The sequence below is a fragment of the Hemitrygon akajei genome, chromosome 13 (assembly GCF_048418815.1).
Source record: "Hemitrygon akajei chromosome 13, sHemAka1.3, whole genome shotgun sequence".
NCBI lineage: Eukaryota > Metazoa > Chordata > Chondrichthyes > Myliobatiformes > Dasyatidae > Hemitrygon > Hemitrygon akajei.
The window spans coordinates 53,800,884-53,819,137 of record NC_133136.1 but is presented as its reverse complement, the minus strand read 5'-3'; the positions used below and the strand labels follow the sequence as shown (position 1 = coordinate 53,819,137).

The 18,254-nt window shown below is 41.6% G+C and overlaps 1 protein-coding gene across 2 annotated transcripts in view; it reads left to right on the top strand.

Annotated features, from left to right (window-relative positions):
* Positions 1-17,632, top strand: part of LOC140737866 (probable tRNA methyltransferase 9B) — a 46,013-nt gene extending 28,381 nt beyond the window's left edge. For both annotated transcript variants that reach the window (XM_073064607.1, XM_073064606.1), the window contains 3 exons: positions 2,239-2,393; positions 7,128-7,301; positions 13,932-17,632. In XM_073064607.1, coding sequence (XP_072920708.1) covers positions 2,240-2,393; positions 7,128-7,301; positions 13,932-14,992 — 1,389 coding nt within the window. In that variant the 5' untranslated portion in view covers position 2,239 and the 3' untranslated portion in view covers positions 14,993-17,632. The remainder of the gene's footprint in view (positions 1-2,238; positions 2,394-7,127; positions 7,302-13,931) is intronic.
* Positions 17,633-18,254: the final 622 nt, after the last annotated feature.

Below are 18,254 nucleotides of genomic sequence, written 5' to 3'. Positions count from 1 at the left end.
TCATGGGTTAATTTACAATGCCCAATTAACCTACCAACCACTGCATCTTTGGACCATAGGAGGAAACCCGAGCAGCCGAGGAAACCCGAGCAGTCATAGGGAAACTCCTTACAGGCAGCAGTAAGAATTGAACCCAGGTTGCTGATACTGTAAAGCATTGTGCCAACTACTAAGCTCCTAAGCCACCCTACCATGATATACCGTACAATGGGGTAGGTGATCCTGTGAATTTTCTTACTGGTGAAAATCATGAGATCAAACTGGAGAGAGGACAGGGATTGGAGGCAAACATTTAACTACAGCATTGAGGATGTGCTTTACATTCTAAGAATTCAATTGGAAGATGTTTCCTTAACTGCCACTAACCCAGGGATCTTCCGACCAGGCCTCCAGTTTCATGGTCACCTGGTTATTGGGCCCTATACTGGGCTTGTTCCAATTTTTACCCCTTCGCACTCATCTCCCCGTCAGAACTATGGTGAGGATTCCCTTGCCCTCAGTTGCCAACCCACTGTTCTTCACATTCAATAAATATCCATATCTTTACTTTATTGTCACCAAACAATTGATACTAGGGCATACAATCATCACAGTGATATTTGTTTCTGCACTTTGAAGTACAAATCGAAGTAAATATAATAAAAATTTAAATTATAAATCATAATTAGAAAATAGAAAAGGGAAAGTAAGGTAGTGCAAGTATTTGGAAGGTACGGCCCAGATCCTGGTCAGGATCTGTTCAGCAGTCTTATCACAGTTGGAAAGAAGCTGTTCCCAAATCTGGCCGTACAAATCTTCATGCTCCTGAACCTTCTCCCGGAGGGAAGTGGGACAAAAAGTGTGTTGGCTGTGTGGGTCTTGTCCTTGATTATCCTGGCAGCACTGCTCCAACAGCATGTGGTGTAAAGTGAGTCCAAGGATGGAAGAGTGGTTTGTGTGATGTGCTGGGCTATGTTCACGATCTTCTGCAGCTTCTTCCGGTCTTGGACAGGACAACTTCCATAGCAGGCTGTGATGCACCCTAGAAGAATCCACCACTTCTAGCAATATGCTACCAAAAAATACTGCCTCACTTTCTCTCCACTTTCAGCATTCTGAAGGACTGTTCATTTTGCTACAGCCAGCCTTCCTCTTCAGTCGCCATCCTTGTTCCTTCTGCTTTGCACGCAATTACAACATCTAATCTTTTGCCTCCTTCCTCCTGACATCTAGGCTCTCAGACACTCTTTCAAGGTGAAACAGCAAGTTATTTGCAATACATTCAACTTAATATATAGATCATAGAGCAATATAACCAGAGGTGGTTCACAATGATGATTCTAGGAATGAAAGGGTTATCATACGAGGAGCGTTTGATGGCTCTGGGTCTGTACTCACTGGAATTTAGAAGGATGGGTGGGGGGATCTCATTGAAACCTTTCAAAGGCCTAGACAAAGTAGACGTGGAAGGAATGTTTCCAATAGTGGGGGAGCCTAGGACAAGAGGGCATAGCGTCAGGATAGAGGGGTGGTGAATTTGTGGAATTTGTTATCACTGGCAGCTGTGGAAGCCAGGTCTTTGGGTGTATTTAAGGCAGAGATTGATAGGTTCTTGATTGACATGGCATCAGAGTTTATGGGGAGAAGGCCGGGAATGGGGTTGAGGAGATAGGAGAAAGAATCAGCCGTGACTGTATGGTGGAGCAGACTCGACGGGCCAAATGCCCTAATCCTGCTCCTATGTCTTATGATCATGTGATTATCAATCAGGCTAACTGTGATAATGTTGCAGACAATGCTCACATTGTGGGTTTAGCAGCATGTTTAATCTAAGTTTCACATTGATGACATTGCAACTGAACTGAGAAAGTCACTTATTGTGTCTCTCCACAGATGCTGACTGACACCATTTTCCAAATATTTCTTGATAAATTAGGGCCCATTACCTACTAACTTGCATCTATCCAAAATAAAAATCCTTATTAATCTAATTATATACCAATATAGGAACATTGTCAAACTGTGCAGTTGTTGAGGTAAATCTCCAACCACAATTCTGATAACCATTTGTGACTTGAAATGTGCCTTTCAAGCAACAACAATACAAATGGAAACAATTTTGTATTGATGGCAATCAGGAGTCATGAAACACTGACAATGTTGGATCAAATCGGGTTGAATGGCGTTCAAGGAAATGCACTAATTGCCTCCAGTCTACATAGTTTATTCATAAATCCAGTATCTCCTTGTATCCTACAGGATGGAGTTAGAAGCCATTCAGTTGGAAGAAGCACATGTTCATCATGTATATGAGCAAACAGCACCTTACTTCAATGAGATCCGAAGCAAGGCCTGGCCATATGTCAGACAGTTCCTCTTGGACCAAGAACCAGGCAGTATCATTGCTGATATTGGTAAGCATCCTCAGTAAATGTATACTTTCAGGTTTGGGAATCCTATCACTTACCATTTGTGTGGGTCACCATGAAGCCTTAGAAATGTAACAATCAGATGCAGGAGCAACTTGTGTTCTCTATTCAATAAGTTCATGAGTGATCTCTTAACTCAAGGTTATTTTCCTGCAATAATTCCTTATCTTCTCTTCTAATCCAAAAATCTATTGACTTCAACTTGATTATATTCAACAACTGAGCCCCACAGTTCTCAGCTCCCAAAGTTTCATAAAATTCAGACCTGAATAGCTAATCCCTTATTTTGAAACACCAGCCAGGGGAATCATTAACCTTGCATCTGTATTGGCAAGTCCCATAGGAATTCCACGTGTTTCATTTCTCTAAATGCAAGACAGCATGGACCCAATCCACTTAATCTAAACCCAAAGATCAAAATCCCCCTTTCAAGGAATCACGGGAGACTACAGATGCTGGAATCTGGAGTAAAAAACAAATTGCTCGAGGAACTCAATGGGTCAAGCAGCATCTACAGAGGTAAAGGGATGTCTGATGTTTCAAATTGTGACTGGTCATTCCTGGTGCACAGTCATGCCTCTGTTAAATGCTCTACATAACTACAAACTGTTAAGTATAGGTCACTCAGATTTGACATTGTAGTTTGTGGATCTTTATTATTTTTTTCATCAGTATTCACCTCCTAACCCCATCATTGCACCCTCTTACACAAGCAGCCATTCTACTTCAATGCAATTCCAAGGGCATGAGATACACTTCTGTATCTCACTGGAATACTTTCCATCACATAGGCAGTAAGACCCACGTTTCTGTAAAATCAGTCACTTTTTGGAATGGAAAGGGAAGGGGTGAGAGGAAAGCTCATCGCCAATGAGACAGATCCTGTATTCACTTGTCTTCCATGTATGTGCTCACACACACAGAGGTGGGAACAGGTTGGGAAGTTGCTTATGGCAGCAGTGGCTGAATTTTAGCTTACTGAGCCCATGGGTGTTATAGATATTTGCTTTACCACCTTGGCTAAAATCAATTAAGAATTAGGATTAAACATAGAGCTATCTAATTTGCATTGGTATATTGCATACTAATTTCATCAATAAACTGTTATAAGGGGCATATCACTCTTGTTATAAATTAATGGGGAAGGAATTTAGTCAGATCTGAGACAAATAGCACAAATCAGTTGAGAACAATCTCAAAACAAACACCAAGATCTGGTCACACTGTGGATTTGGCCTGGTGGTTTGGAAACATCTCGTCGTTTTCTGTCAGTTAATGGAAGTGCATGTTTCCACAACTCAAGAGTGAACAAATAAAGACAACATATATCATCTGCCTAGTAAGCATCTGGCAAAGGTACTTTCCATTTTAACATTTCTCATTTTGAAAGCCATTTTTGTGTTGATAGACCAATTTCAGTTTTTATGTTTTTATTGCTATTGTTTGAATTTGGTTGCAAATTTGCCATCTTTATTAATCTTAAATAGTCTACATATTGTGCCATCATTATTCCCTGGCAGAATCAGGTAATAGCCCTCTCCATTACACTCAGGGACTACATTACTGCAATTGATTTTGTGCATGTAATTTGTATGTAACTGAGTTTCTACTCCTTTTGCCAGGAAATAATCAAATTGCTTCTGTATCTATCATCTACTCATTGCATTTTTGTCTGAATCTCCCTTGGCTTCAGTTGGGAAATGTTGCTGCCATTTTATCGTGAGTTGTTTGCAGAGACTTTGTTGAAATTGTGTCCGCAGATCAACTCTAATGAACTGTTCCAATAATTTTAATGTTTTATTGTAATGTAGAATGAGATATTTGTCTCACAGAGCTTGCACTAGCTTTCAGAACAATCCTATGAATTCCCATCCCCCAGCTGTTTCCTGTAATTTATAGAGCAAACATGAGGAAATCTGCAGATACTGCAAATTCGAACAACAACACACACAAAATGCTGGTGGAACGTAGCAGGCCAGGCAGCATCTATAGGGAGAAGCACTGTCAGGACTAACTGAAAGGAAAGATACTAAGATACTAAAGATACTAAAGATACTAAGAGATTTGGAAGTAGGAGGGGGAGGGGGAAATGTGAAATGATAGGAGAAGACTGGAGGGGGTGGGATGAAGCTAAGAGCTGGAAAGGTGATTGGCAAAAGTGATACAGAGCTGGAGAAGGGAAAGGATCATGGGACGGGAGGCCTAGGGAGAAAGAAAGGGGGAGGGGAGCACCAGAGAGAGGTGGAGAACAGGCAGAGTGATGGGCAGAGAGAAAGAAAAAAACAAACAACTAAACATGTCAGGGATGGGGTAAGAAGGGGAGGAGGGGCATTAACGGAAGGTAGAGAAGTCAATGTTAATACCATCAGGTTGGAGGCTACCCAGCCAGTATATAACGTGTTGTTCCTCCAACCTGAATGTGGCTTCATCTTGACAGTAGAGGAGGCCATGGATAGACATATCAGAATGGGAATGGGACGTGGAATTAAAATGTGTGGTCACTGGGAGATCCTGCTTTCTCTGGCGGACAGAGCGTAGGTGTTCAGCGAAATGGTCTCCCAGTCTGAGTCGGGTCTCACCAATATACAAAAGGCCATACCAGGAGCACCGGACGCAGTATACCACACCAGCTGACTCACAGGTGAAGTGTCACCTCACCTGGAAGGACTGTCTGGGGCCCTGAATGGTGGTGAGGGAGAAAGTGTAAGGGCAGGTGTAGCACTTGTTCCGCTTACAAGGATAAGTGCCAGAAGGGAGATCGGTGGGAAGGGATGGGGGGGACGAGTGGACAAGGGGGTCACGTAGTGAGCGATCCCTGTGGAAGGCAGAAAGGGGGGAGGGTAAGATGTGCTTGGTAGTGGGATCCCGTTGGAGGTGGTGGAAGTTACGGAGAATTATACATTGGACCTGGAGGCTGGTGGGGTGGTAGGTGAGGACAAGGGGAACCCTATCCCGAGTGGGGTGGCGGGCAGATGGGGTGAGGGCAGATGTGCAGGAAATGGGAGAGATGCACTTAACACTCAGCGCAATGTTATCATTTGGCAGCCTGTTGACATAAAATTCACCCATCAGCTATTTGAAATTGAAACAAAATTGTAAACATCTTACTCCATGTCTTTACCCCAGTAAACTTCATCTTTTCTTGACCATGGTGGGTCTGCTGGAAGAACTTGTAACACATGAGAATTAAATTCCAAACTGGTTACTAACTTGTGAATCATCTTCTACTAGTAATGTTCGTTTAGATGTAGCAGATTGTCTGATCCAATACCTAATGCCTCTCATCAATTAGTTGCAGCTACAAAATGTGATTGTCAATGATTGTCCTTAATGTCCTATAAGAGCAGACAGTATGTCAAATTAACCTTTCCATTATCTCCCAGGTGTAAAGTAGCCACTCTCTTACTGTGGAGACACAAGAGACAGGAGATGCTGGAACCAGGACAAATGGGCAAGATGCTGGGGAAGCTCAGTGCGTTAGGCAGCATCTATGGAGGGAAATGGACAGTCAATATTTTGGGTTGAGGCACTTCATCTTGATTTGAAATGTCAACCGTTGAATTTTATTTTGGCAGTGCAAAGCATAGGCAGGGCTGCACTATAAAACTATTGAATTGAAATACCTCGAGATGTCAAAGTTTTAAACGAATCATACAAAAATACATTCCTTCCCATGCAAAAGCAATGAAGGTTTGTGAAATTAAGGAACAGTTTAGGCAGCCACCATCCTCGTAACTATACCCATCACACTTGACTGACAATGAGCTCTATAACAGTCCCATTTCCAGGTTGTAGATAAAATTTGTAAACCCACTTTAATGATAAAGGAACATTTCTTAGTAAATAGCAAATTTCTAACTTCTGATTGCATTTGCAATCCAATCTCAATTCCTTTTGGTGAGTGTTACTGGTTAAAAGTGACAAATAATTTAAGTGACTCCAATAATTTAGAACTGTTTCAAACTCCTAACTTCTTGATTGCTATCTATCAATTGCTGACCATCGACTTTGTTTTGCTCGTTTTGCAGAAAGCTATCTTTTCCCATCTCTCCTGCTCTCCCAGTCCAGACTGAGCCAGGGACCCCATTCCTTCCCACGCCCTATCTCACACCGAAGCCTTCCAGGACTCAGCCATCCAGGTGCAACAACAACCCTTGGCTGAGGTTGGATTGCTGGCAGAGGAGGCTGTCTGTTGATGGAAAGGCTGCGAGGTACAATAGTAACAGCCCATGTGGGAACCAGTGAATGTGAACCCTATGTAAGTGATGACAATTTGATCCTCAACATTTGGCCACAATCCCTCACTTACCAGATGTTATTTTTATTAAATCTGTCAATTCCTCCCTCAGACCATTTGAGATAACAATACTCAGAACCATTTCAGGATTCCTGGTCCTAGCAGCAAATTGTACCACTACCACACCGCTGTTCCTGACTATCTTCTTGTCATCATACAGTATTGTCCAGGACTTTCCTTAGACTCTCAACTCATTTAGACTAGTGTGTAATGTGCTGGCAGCAACATTTCTCTATTCCAATAGGATAACTTCTCACTGTGAGGGAAAATAGTTTGTTTGCTTGGAATTTTCCAGAACGTTGTTCTTCTCACTGATGCTTTTCAATAGGAATATTGGATTCTGGAATGCTCAGCACCACATATAAAAAGACTCCTGTAAGAAGCAATTTATTGCTGTTGACTACAGCTTTTCTTCATTGCAGGATGTGGGACTGGAAAATATCTCAGTGTGAACAGCCAGGCTTACAAGCTGGGCAGTGATTATTGTAACCCTTTGGTGGAGATTGCCAAAAGCCATGGACATGAAGTCATGGTATGTGACAACCTCATTCTCCCCTACAGGGACCAGTGTTTTAATGCGGTCATTTCCATTGGAGGTAAGAGAAAATATCCCAGCTTTGCATGCAAAATGATAGAGCAGTGTGTGACAAGCTTGGCATATCTCTGAAATTTCTGCAGGGGGGAATTTAAGGCCATAGTAAGACAAAACCATGTCTGTTACTGGCAATTATGATTTAGTTTTATCTCATACTTGGAGAAAGGGCAATTGCTTATCCTGACTCACTTTATTGCTTGGAATATGGCATGCGGTGGAATGGAGTCACCTGTTCAGTTTCTGTCCCCTTGGACCATAACTTGAATCCTCATCCACTTCTTGTCAGTGCCACCCTGGAAAATATCCAGGAGTCGTGGGTTGCCAGTGGAATCGAAGATTCACCTGGCTGCAGGTCCTGAATTCTTCTATAGTTACGTATCAAGGGAAGCCTCTAAGTGCAAATGCTCTATGGGGTGCTTGTAAAACAAAGACGAGTATAATGATTAATGCTCAGTGCCATTCGGCTTGGGTGGGTTCCTGATACAAGAAAGACTCAGCATTATGAGAATCAGTGGGAACATGTTTTAACATTGTTTTGCTGGGAATGTCCCTGATGGAGGGGGAGACCTTGTTTTAGATACTTAGGTAAGCTGCAGAAATCCTAACATCTCTTGATCTAAATTCTGAAACAAGATTAATCTCTGTTGGCATCATAGTCCTCCTTATGGAGGCTTGTATAATTCTTCACTATGGACATACATCAAATAGACTCCAAAGACAACAATAAAGATTTTAAATCCATTCATAATTCAGGTGCAATGAATTCATATTTGTACACAAATAGCACTTATCATGGCTTGTTTGAACTATTCTTGGCTGAATCATCTCTTAAGATGGATTTTAAATTAGAAGATGTATTTCCACTATCTTTCGAGGTTTAATGGCAGAATGTGGATGGAAGCTTACTCCAGACCCATACTAGGGTTCCATGTTCTAATGAAAACTCTACCTCATGAGGTTTATTTGAATCAGTCTGAATTCCAAGTTACTGCCTCATTGAACAGAACGGTGGCTAGCCTGTATCAGTGCTCCAGTAGCTAGAACAGGCAAGGAAAGTAATTTTTCAGCAGAAATTAACTTGAAATAGATCTGTAACCTCTTAGTCCCTTAAGGGGGAGCACATGATTTTTAAGCTAATTCCGCATGTTATGTAATTACAGCCAAGACATCCATAAAAAAAGAACAAACTAAATTGTCATGTCAAGCAGAGACCCAAGGGAGATTTTTTTTTTGCTCTGGGTCTAAGCCAAGTTTATTCCTACATACAAGGAAGAAGAAACTGGGGCAAAGGCCATTCATGCCAATTCTTTCTCCACAGCCCTGGTGTAAGCACAGAAGTGGTATTCCTGGCTTCCACTCACTTTAACTGACAATTGGACATCCAGTTGGAGCAGCAGCCGAATGGTCCTCTCTGAGGGGCCTTGTACAGAAACTTTCCACAGATCTGTTGACACCTTCAGTCAACACAAAGCTACTTAAATGAAAGTTAGTCATGATTTCGGGAATTGTCCTCACCGCTAATTGACCTTGGGTCTTTGTACCTTCTTTCTGCTGCTCTGCATGACCAGTTGGCAGTTAACTGTGGTGCATTTTTGAGCTTATTCATCACATTTTTCATCAGCGGTTGTGAAGGAGTTAGCTAACCCTTCAGTCAACAGCTAACCACTGTCCTTGCATTTTGGCATGATCTGTCATCCTCTTGGGGTGCCAAAATAACCCTCACATCCTCTTGCAGCATGGCCCTCCATCTTGGAGATTGCCTTTTGTCTTTGTTGCCCTCCCCTTTTTTTTTCCTTTCCCCTTTGTTGATGCTTTAAAGCTTCCATACAAAACCCCTGCATGTCGGGTGAATCACCAAACTCTGAAAGACTCCAGTGCCTGAAAGACTTACTGGTCAATTGGTTAATTGGTCATTGTAAATTGTCCTGTGATTAGGTTAGCGTTGAGTCGGGGGTTGCCGGGCAGCACAGTTCAAAGGGCAGGAAGGGCCTATTCTGTGTTACTGTACATCTCTAAGTAAATAAATCATGAAGTAGCTTGTTCTGGAAGCTCTGTTTAAGTTAGAATCCTTTACCTTGAATGGTAAAGATGTTCCTTTCCCCTTTTCATTTCTCTCTTCTCTTTGTCCCTTCCTCCTTGCCTAATGACTCTTCCTCTCAGTAGGTTGACCAATTCAGCATTTTTCAGACCAGATTGTTCCCACCAGAGAACATTGATGGCCAGCTACAGTATATAACAAGGCAATGTAATTTCAGAACAACTACATATTACAAACTCGGCTCTCAGGAAGTAACACAAAGGAGTCGGGCCACCACAAAATAAAGCTATTTATTAAATTAAAGTTAAGGTAAAGGGCAGCTGTGTGGTGTGCTGATGCTGGCTGCATAATGGGGGAGAGAGGGAGTGGGAGGTGCCTTGTTTTTAAGCAGTCCCCAGCAGGTGCTGGCAAAGAAAGGGTGATTGCAGGTGGCCCAGGGAACTGCAACAAAAAACACAGGCCAGGAAATGTACAGGGCATTACACTCCCACCCTTAAAAGTTTGCTCTGGGGCAACCTAAAGCTACCCCAATGTCAGGGATAGGATGTAGCGGAGCAACAGGGATCTTCTGATGCGGCTTACCAACAACCTGACACACCTGACATGACCTAGAGTACTAAGCTATATCAGGTCTCACACCAGGCCGGAAGAAAAGCCTAAGCACATGGTTAAGAGCTTTCCTGGTGCCTGCAGGAGCAGCAAGGCAATGATATGTCAGGCTGGTAAACATCAGGAACAACAGTTTGATAAACACTACTCCAATCATCCTGAACGGACACTTTTGGAGCAGCCCACTTTCTCACTAACACAAATTGCTAATAAAATGGCCACAGGAAGCCTCTACAATTGCTTCCTCTGAGACCACCTCTTCAAACAGAGGAGACCGAGAACGATCTCTTATCTGTTCGAGCACTAGCTGTTCACGAGAGGGAAACACTTGGCCAAACCCTGTTAGATCTACATCACCTTTGGCCATAAAAGTGTCACAGAGGGCAATATCAGGGAGATAGTCAGAGCTCTTCTCCTTGCTTTGATCTTTCCTAGACATTGCATGAGTAGTAACGCAAACAAGAGAGGTGTCTGAGAAAGTTAGTTCAAGCTCATCTGGGCCCTCCTGCATCATAGGGTTAGCAGTTACTTCAGGAGTAGGTAGCACTCTATGACCTGCCGAATTGTTCCCTAAAATGAAAGACTCATCTTCAGCTGGGATCTGGGAATGGAGGGCAACAACAACCTCACCAGAAACCAAACCTGATTGGAGACCAACCTTATGCAAAGGCATAGACAAAAAACCTGCACCAGACCCTTTTTACACATGTCTCTGAAACCAAAGCAGACTCAGAGAATAGCAAAGCATCCTGGAGAATTGCAGACTGAAAAGCTCCCGTGTCCCTCCAGGTCGTAATGGGTAGCTTTGACTCAGGATGAGAAACGAAAACGTCCATCAGGAAGGAGGAGCCTGCCAACACGTGTTTCTTGCTTGAGACATCACTATCTGGAGACACAGTAATTTGCTCCAGTTTTCACAAAAGCTACAGGCTTCACAGTTTTCTGCTTCTTATTAAGCACCGAACATTCAGTAATTAGGTGACCAGGTTTCTTGCGGTAGAAACACACTCAGTCAGTTGTGGCATTCTCAGATATAAAATTCTTAGCTGGGGTGAGGCAGGTGGCACTATTTTAACGATAGTGCCTGATTTTATAGGCTTTTACCCCTGTACTCAGCTTGCTGTTTACTGCCAAAACAGAATTTGTGGGTTCAGACGTACTCATCTGCCAATATGGCAGCTTGCTCAAGGGTTGGTGCTTCTTACTCGTTTAAATAAACAACTGCATTAACAGATGGACAGCTCTTAAATTTCTAAAGCAAGATGAGATGACTCAGGTGTTCTCTAGTTACTCCTTGTTGAGCTAAACACCACCGGTCAAACAGATTCTTTTTCTCATTTGCAAACTTCACATATGTTTGCTGGCCAAGCTAACTAGCTCCTAAAGTGCTGGCGATAAGCCTTAGGAACCAACTTGTAAGATTTCAAGATGGCCACTTTGACCTCATCATAGTCTGAGCTCCTTTCAATGCTTAGAACAGTGTAGGCATCCTGAGCCTTGCCTTTCAAAACACTCTGAAAAAGCAGAGTCCAGACATGTTTAGGCTAATTTGAAGTGGTAGCCACCCATTCAAAATTAAAGAAGAATTTCTTGACATCCTTCTCTGCAAATGGTGGAACTAACTTAATATGGCTACCTCCATCCAATAAAGAAGGATCAGATTTGTGAGCCTTCTTGAACCCTAATTCCTTAAAGAAACACTCATGTTCTAAATGCATTTGGTGTCCCTTAACAATCATTCCTTGTGCTTGTCCTCTAACTGCTTCTCTTGCAGTGCCATCTCCTTTAGCCTCAACTCAGTGGCAGACTCTGAGAAAGGAGTAGGTTTGAGGGGGGGGGGGGAGATAGAACTAACATCAAGAACCCCAGTGTCTATCAGCACTTCCCTGATGACCATTTTTATGCTCCCTTTTAACTATTTTTCAGTGCTGGTATGCTCAATTTTGTAATGAGAAGCCAGCTGCAAAAGTTGATCCTTTGTAAACAGCTCAAGAAGCTCCTCAGAAGATTCTTTAATGAGCTCTTCAAGGGATGCCATATTTAAAAGCTTTCGTACACTACACTAGTGACAAAGTGCAGAGGTCAGCACAAACATACGAATGTGGCATTTAATACACTAACTGAGAGTGTACACAACACACAAGAGGGCCCAGTACAGCACACAGATACCTACAAATAATGCAACAAATTTTGCTCTCTCTACAAAATAGCCATTAAGGTCACAATTACAAAAATGGAACTAGATGTTACTCGTCAACTACCAAAGTAGAACAGAATATGGATTATCTACCCCAGCTCTTTACTTCACCCCTCCCTATCACCTTGTCTTTCTTTCTCCCCTCCATGCACCTTCTAACTCCGACTCCTCAGCTTTTTTTCTCCAGTTCTACTGAAGGGTCTCAGCTCGAAATCTCAACTGTACTCTTTTCCATAGATACCGCCTGGCCTGCTGAGATCCTCCAGCATTTTGTGTGTGTTGGTAACAAACAAACAAAAGGCCTGAACAGTACAAGAAATTATTGGGGCAAACACAATGTAGGCCCGTACTTCCAAAATAAAAAAAAATTGGGTGAGCTCCCATCATGTTACGACCTTGGCTCTCAGGAAGTAACACAAAGGAGTTAGGCCACAACAGGAATTACAAACAAAAGGTACTCATTAAATTTAAGTAAAGGAAAAAGGATGATGTGGTAGTGCTGGCTGCTGAATGGGAGAGGGGAGAGGGCTTGTTCTTAAGCAGTCGCCAGCAGCTGCTGTCAGTGGAAGGGTAATTGCCGGTGTCCCAGGGAACTGCAACACAGGTTAAAGAGGAAACATCGGCCAGAAAATGTGCAGGACATTACATGTACCAGTATTTTTTCTTGCTTGCATTGCAGTGGTTTTTTTTAGAAAAGGCACAGTTTTTACCCAGGCTGTACCCAATGTGAATCTTAATTCACTTTCTTGATTTGTTGGAGGGTGATGGTAAAACCACAGACTCCTGAAATCCATCCACAGATTTTCCCACCAATCAGTATTATTACAATTATCAGAGACAATAGGAGGGATAGCCAGTCTGCCTTCCTGCCTATTTCATCACTACTTTTCATAGGGGCTGCCTCCCCTCTATCTTTAGTATTGGCTTTCTTCCCTCTGTCTTTCAATCCAGGTGAAATGTGGACTGTCCATTTCCTTCCACAGATGCTGACTGACCTGCTGAGCTCCTCCAAAAGTCAAACCTGTTCTTTTACACAAGATACACAACTGATGCTGGAAATGCAGGACAACACACTTAAAATGCTGGAGGAACTCAGCCATGTCAGGCAGCAGCTATGCAGACGAATAAACAATCAACGTTTCTAGCTGTGACCCTTCATTAACTTCCAGTAATCTCTCCTCTTACCCCTTCTCTCCTTTTCCATTCCTCATTCTGGCTCCATTCTTACCCCTTCTCTTCTCCTGCTCTGCTCATCACCTCCTTCTGGTGCTCCTCCTCGTTCCCTTTCTCCCAGTGTCCACTGTCCTCCTATCAGATTCCTCCTTCCTCAGCCCTTTACCTCTTCCAGTTATCACCTCCCAGCTTCACTGCCTCCTCACACATTCCTGCTCACCTAGTTTCACCTACCACCTGCCAGCTTGTAGCTCCCCACCCCCTGCACATTTATCTGGCTTCTGTCTCTTCCCTTTCCAGTCCTGATGAAGGAGCTTGACCAAAAACAACAAATGTTTATTCCCCTCCATAGGTTATATTTTTTAACATGTTTAGGCTACACATATTTATTATTGTCATAAAACTAATACTGTACTTGCAGTGTACTATCTGAAGGAAGTAGAGTTGTAAAGCACAAAAGCTGGCCATTTGGCCCACCATACAATATCAGCCCTTTAGAAAAACCTATCCAATTTGTCACCTTCCTGCCCATTTCATCTCCAACTTGTAACACTAGACATGTTCTTGTGCACGAATACCCATTACAAACTAATTTTATCATTGTCTTAATGTAGTGATTCATCATTTTTCAACAAAGGCCAGGCGAATTAGAGCAATAAAAGAAATGGCGAGAACTTTGCTCCGTGGAGGTCAAATGATGATTTATGTATGGGCCATGGAACAAAAGTATCGCCGCTTTGATAAACAAGACATCTTTGTTCCTTGGAACCGATCCCTGTGTTCTAGACCATCATCAGAGTCTAGTCAAAATAATAATCAACCCATAGTCGGAAGGAATGTCAAGGCAGAAGATAAAGACTCAATAAAGGCAGTTCAAAGTGAATGCAGCACAATGTTGTCTCTTAGACAGGATCAACACACAATACTTTCATACAGAAGTGACAATCAAACTTTGTTAGAAAATTGCTGCCCCAGGATGTCCAAAGATCAAGAGTATCGACTTTACAAGAATCTGGGAAAATCACTTCGTTCGTGGTTCTTCTCCAAATCACTTGATGAGGTTACAATGCAGTCACACATTGACCAACTAAAGTCAATGAAGCAGTCACCGGACCTAATGCATTCATGGAGAAGCACTACTGTTTCCATGCAGCCTGTGGGAAAGTTGAGTATATCATCCCGGCACTGCAGTTTGGAAGCAGATTGCCCACCATTGGTGAAGACAGATAGTTTTGATGAGGAAGTGTTTGCTGAAAATCCAAAGCATGAAGAAGCACAATGGTTAGAGACCAGAAATGTGAACTCATTAAAAACAAAGCAAGGAAAACAGCAAGGTGAAATAAGCAGAGCAGGAGATTTAAATCCTTTTCGGACTAACTCTGTAGAAGACAGTCAGATGCATGAAGGAGCACAGAAGTCTGAGGGAACTGGGGCCAGGGTTTTTAAAAGGACTTCAACAACAGAGTCAACAGACTCTGTGATTGACAGTATCAAAGCTGTGGCTTTGGATGATAAGGAAGAGATAATTCCAGATGCCACAGAATTCATGCGATATTATCATGTCTTCAGGGAAGGAGAATTGGTTCAGCTCATCGAAGAGAATGTGCAAGAACTTCACATTCGGAGTTCCTGTTATGATCATGGCAACTGGTGTGTCATAGTAGAAAAACAATAATATGCGGTGATTTTAATTATTGCATACATTTTAATATCAAAGGTGATTTTAAACCTCATTATTTTAATCACAGATTGTAACAAAGTTATTTTCAATTTTGTTAGTGTTAAGCACAATATTAGTGCCATAATGTAAAAATCTATTTTATTCTGTGTAGTGCCAGGATCACATATTTAATATTTCAGATATAATTGGACGGAATTTGAAGGATCTGTTTCATGCTGGTGCCATTAACTTACTGATGAATGGGGAAAGGATTGAAAAATATCTTCTCATTTATCAGATGAGAATGTTGCAAGGGTCTAAAGTTACCACCTTCCTAAGGCCAGGAGTTCCCTCACAAATCTACTCTTCTAATACCCGATCTTCGCCTGTTACATCACTCAGATGTGACCTCCCAATGCTCTACAACTTGGTGGCTCATGGTGCACTGTTCTTCAGAAATACTTTGTGTATTCATCCCAATAATGTGACGATGCTTTGAGATTGACAACCTGTGTATTCCCATTGATGACCACTGTTGCTGAGCCCACAGTGGGATTGGGAGGGGGTAATTTTATAAGCTTGCCATTCGAGGGAAACTATCCCCAGCTGCTTAGAAATCTGGTGCTCTTCTTCCAGCTCAAAGAAGGGGAGCAGGCTATGTTCCTTTGACCTGCTGTAGATGGTTCCCATCATAAATATACGTGGCTGCTTTTCTGTGAGTTCAGATCTCAATTGTGTCCTGAATTCATCATGGATACTGGCAAAGGGGAATCTGGTTCTCCCAAAGGAATTAAGTTTTTCAAAAGCACAACAAATGGTAACAGTAGAACAGATTTGAAATAGCCATTCTGCATCTTTTCAAGCAGTGTATCTGCTAACAGAAAATATTTAATACTGTTTCAAATTTTTATGTTGTTAATGTTTAAGTAATAAGTCTGTGATCTTTGTGTGTAGATCTTCTTTGTAGTTCATTTTACACGAGGATAATATATTGTAACAGTATATCACAAGATAAGTTTTTTAAGCACAGACATCATATTTATATGTGGAAGTTCTAACTTTTTACACATCATTTGAAGTAAAGTTCAAAAACAGGGTCCTAGTATTAATTGCTGCAGAACAAATAATAAACTATATTTGATACAACATTTCTGGCGGTTATGAGAGTGAGATAAAGTTTAAATTTGCTGGTCGTTGGAAGGCCATTTGTGCATATTGTTAATGACATTTGCACTTGTCCTTAGCCTTGCAGTTTTTTATATAGAAGACTGGATGCCATGTTTGCCTTTTAGAAAGGATGTAATACAGATTGAGAGGAATTATATTAGGGATTTGAGGAAAGGTTGCATGATTTGTTTTGACTTCACAAGTTTGATTTATACTGTTCTCAAAATAATAAAGGGGTTTGATATGACAGATAAATGGAGTAGGGGCCAAGGTCAAATTGTGTGCTGGAAGAAGGTTGAAGTCTCATATTGCTTACTGCTCTTTCAATCTCCTGTTTAACCATTGAGCAGATGGAACAAGTTGGAATGTTTAGTTAAAACTGAAAATGCTGGAAAAACTCAGCAGGTCAGGCAGCATCTGTGGATAGAGAAGAAGTCAGTGGTTCAAGTCTACAACTTTTTGTGAAACTTCATTAGATGTTGTGACTGAGTGCAAACTAATTCTCATGTAGTTTCCACCTACCAACATTCCAGACTTGGGAATCAGTGTTCTAAAGGAAACGTCATGCTTTTGTACTGCCAGCTAACTGATGAGATCCGCTTTATCAGCCAATATGTACTGGCGCCATCACAAGCATATTTTACCCATTATCACTGGGGACGTCATTCTCTTTACAAGGAGTAAAACTTGGTCCAGTCTAATGAGCACACAAAGAACAATCTAGTCTGTATGGGGTTTCTTTCAGCCACTGGGATATATTACAATGAAAATACATGGAAACAATAGTTTTCAGGTGTGAAATTTTCTTCGTAACTGAAATTGATTTCATGAAATCAGTGCCAGCAACTTCTGCATTTTTTCTCTAATTCCTGCTGGAACTTCGGTGGAATGTCATTGGAATTCCCCTGGAAATCTTGCCTACCAGAAACATCTGACATATTGCTTTTCAGTGTCACAAGTGGGTTGTGAAATTTAATTTGCTAGTAGTTTACTGCTGCAATCATCACCTGGAAGCATTGTTTTTCAAAATGATTTAACTCAAAGGTAATTTGGTTCTCTTTTTTCCACACCTTGGGTAAAATGTCATGTCCCCTGGTTGTTCATTGAAAATGTAAATGTCACATTTGGGGAGAACTAAATATTCTGCTGCCTCTGATTTTTTTTCAAAGCACAATTTGAATATCTAATGCACCCCTTGTGGAGAATATTAAACAGGAGTCAACGCAATAAGTTTGTTGTACACAGACCACCTTTTGTTTTCTCAGGATTCCTTAGTAGCAGCAAATATTTCAAATCTGTGGAAAATTAAAAAATCTCATTCTGGTGATGTGATTTTTTTTCTATGCTTGCTGGCAAAGGGTCAAGATTCTCTGCACAGACAATGCGAACATACAAAGTGACTGGTTTTTTTGTTGTACAATTGTGTCAAAGTCTGGCTTTCACAATATTTTAAATCTATTTAAATATCTTCAGCTCATGTACTTTCAAGTTACTGCAGATTAAAGTACATTCAACACAAACTGATTTTTTTATTGTGGTTCATTCTTTGGTATTTTTGATCCAACCCTTGTGCTCATATAGGTATTAATTTCTTCTTTTCCCTCTAAGAATTACACCTACCTAAGAAGGCAAGGATGTGATCGGGCCTTGGCTATCGGTTCATAACATTGTTTATTTAATTGGTCACATTCTCCCTCCTTTACATCTTTCCTTCTAATCAAGGTGTATATCAGGAGGGGTAAAAGGGGGCATTGGATGGCTTTGGCAGTGAAGATTAAGATGAATCCTAAAGGGTTTATGAATATGTTAAGGGAAAAGAGTAACTAGGGAGAGAATAGCACCAAAGGTCAATGGGGATATCTTTGTGTGGAGCTACAGGAGACTGGCAAGCTGTTTAGTGTTGCAGACTGAGAGGTGATCTCACAAAGGTGCATGAAATCATGAGGGACATGGATTGAGCCGATGCACTCTTTCTGGAATTGGGATATCAGCATGGGTTTAAGGTGAGATGGGAACTTGAGGAGAAACCTTTTCACACAAAAATGTATGTATGTGGAGTGATCTGCCAAAAGACGTGGTTGAGGCAAGTACAATAACAACTTTTAAAATA